The sequence below is a fragment of the Sphaeroforma arctica genome (genome assembly GCF_001186125.1).
Source record: "Sphaeroforma arctica JP610 unplaced genomic scaffold supercont1.691, whole genome shotgun sequence".
NCBI classification, from domain to species: Eukaryota; class Ichthyosporea; order Ichthyophonida; genus Sphaeroforma; species Sphaeroforma arctica.
The window spans coordinates 1-2485 of record NW_014039867.1 but is presented as its reverse complement, the minus strand read 5'-3'; the positions used below and the strand labels follow the sequence as shown (position 1 = coordinate 2485).

General features: G+C 35.2%; 2 protein-coding genes across 2 annotated transcripts in view; one reads left to right on the top strand and one right to left on the bottom strand.

The window, feature by feature from the left end:
• SARC_08071 (hypothetical protein) overlaps positions 1–720 on the bottom strand; it is a gene marked incomplete at its 3' end in the record, with an annotated part of 4897 nt that extends 4177 nt beyond the window's left edge. The window contains exon 1 of the mRNA XM_014297963.1: positions 319–720. Coding sequence (XP_014153438.1) covers positions 319–447 — 129 coding nt within the window. The 5' untranslated portion in view covers positions 448–720. The remainder of the gene's footprint in view (positions 1–318) is intronic.
• A 614-nt stretch (positions 721–1334) lies between these two features.
• SARC_08070 (hypothetical protein) lies at positions 1335–2033 on the top strand (the record flags this gene model as incomplete). The annotated part of the gene is made up of 1 exon (XM_014297962.1): positions 1335–2033. A coding segment is annotated over exon 1 (451 nt), but the record flags the coding sequence as incomplete, so codon positions are not given.
• Between the last annotated feature and the right edge of the window lie 452 nt (positions 2034–2485).

The following is a 2485-nucleotide window of genomic DNA, read 5'->3' as shown; positions in this document are numbered from 1 at the left end:
ACACACACACACACACATATATATATATATATATACGTACACACACAGTCACACACAGACAGAAACGGACAAACACACACACACACACACATATATATATATAGAATATATACATTTATATGTATATATATATATAAATACCCACCTACGCACACACCCACTCACGCGCACACACACATACACAGACACTTACACACACATATATATATTATATATATATATATATATATATATATATATATATATATATATTTGAATGAGCGTTAATGGATTACTTATATACATCAAATTTGCGAAAGGTTTTCTCGACCTACATACCTGAGACGCCCAGTGCACATAAGTGCGGTTGAAATGGTCTGCCAGATTGACATCTTCGCCATCATCTATAAATGTTTTCATCGACGCTATGTCGCCTTTAATTACTGCGTCCAATAGTGAGCTGGGCATTTTGTTGTGAGTGGTGTAATACTATAATTGAAGAGGAGGTATGTATCTATAAATAGGGTTATATTATTCAAAGTATAAATGTACCAGTTGGAGACTGGTTTGGCGCTCTACTGTGCGCGATCTTATATTGTATGTGCTGTATGACGATTATATTTGCGTGTGAGCTATGTTGTACTCTTATGATATTTAAAAAGTGTAGCATACAGACTTGACAAGGTTATGTGCTCTATAGAGTCTCGCGCGTACATGTAATTACATGTATATATATATATATATATATATATATATATATATATATATATATATATATATGTATGTGTATAATATGCTATACACTGATATATACTTCTGATATATCAGCACACGAAAGACTCTGACTAGTGTTTACTGATATCATACTATAAATACTTGCATTCGGTGTATAATACTAAATACAGACTAACGTGTGTTATCTATTTTATACAGAGCGTGTGACAGTGAAATATAAAAATTGCACCCAGTGATTGCTCCACTCACCGACACCCAGTCAGTCAGTCACCAGTTTCTGAGTTTCATTCACCGAACTGTACTCGCAGTTGCACTCATCAATAGTCAATAGTCAATAATATTCACATCACTCATCACTGTCATCAGTTATTGTCACTTGTTACTCATCCGTACAAATCTAAAAATAGATATTGAAAATACCGCGCCCAATTTTCAATGTTGGGGGGCCCGTTTTATATATTTTAGTGTATGAAACGGCTGGTTTAAAAACATGAAAAGAACGAGGCTTTTTATGTCCCCCTTTGTAAAAAAAATATTATTGTTTTTACATACATATTATGCATATATATCTAACTATATATATATCTAACTATATAATAATAATAAATAAAGAGAGATTCCTTCTCTTGTGTATTTCAGTGAGCTCACCGATTGATGCTGATATATCTAGACATGACCTAAATGAAACAGCTATGATCTAGATAGATAAGCAGACCATCATCAGGGACACATATACGGCTCTATTTGGCTAACATACGACTGTGTGTATGGTGTCATAGTATCCTATACTACACTCTACCCACTCAAATACACATCTAAACGTCGACACCTCAGAGCTACTATTGATATAACTGAAATACCTAGCATTATGGCGTTTATTGAGATAGATGCCACTACACTTGGCGTAGTAGTCGTGGTTGCTGCAGTGGTGTACATAAACCTTCCTAAAGGCTACTTATTATCACTATTATCATCATCTGCTGAGGATACGTCCGCATCTGAGAATACAGCTAAGAAGAAACGGAAAAAGAAGAAAACAGGCGCAAACAGTGAGTTCAATCGAGACGTGGACACGCTTATAGAGGAGGTCGCACATAGCGGTAATATGAACAACAAGCAACGCAAAACAGCTTCTAGGAAAGCAAATGGTACTAAGAATATCCCAACCAATGTTAAAGTAGACGATAGTTTGCCTGTGTATGAAACCGAGGTGCACGGCAGCTTCATTAAGAAAGAGAGTCAAAGGGAAAGGAAAGCCAAAGCTAGGGCCAAAGAGATCAAGGGCGTACCTATGCCGGTAGATGAGAGCGACGACGAGGGTATATATATATATGTATATATATGTATATATATGTGTTGTCTTATATTCTATATGCTATATGCTATGTAAGGGCTTGAATTTTAAATTGCGGTACATACATAGGTGAAGTACGAGGTATTTGTACATACTTTGAAGAACGCTGTGTAGATTTTGAATAACAATGCTTGTTTAGTGTGTGGTATGTTCATTGTTTCAAAGTATCTTCTAGTTTTTCGATTAATTCTTATCCAGCATATGTACATAACTTTGTACAAGTTTGAGTCCAACCATCATATTAGCATTTTATAGAACGCCGAGATGACTGTGCTAGCTCCACACATCTATAAATATAGTTGTTTACGCCTCATATATATATACATACATACATACATACACACACACACACACACACACACACACACACACATATATATATATATATATATGACATACACACACACACACACACAC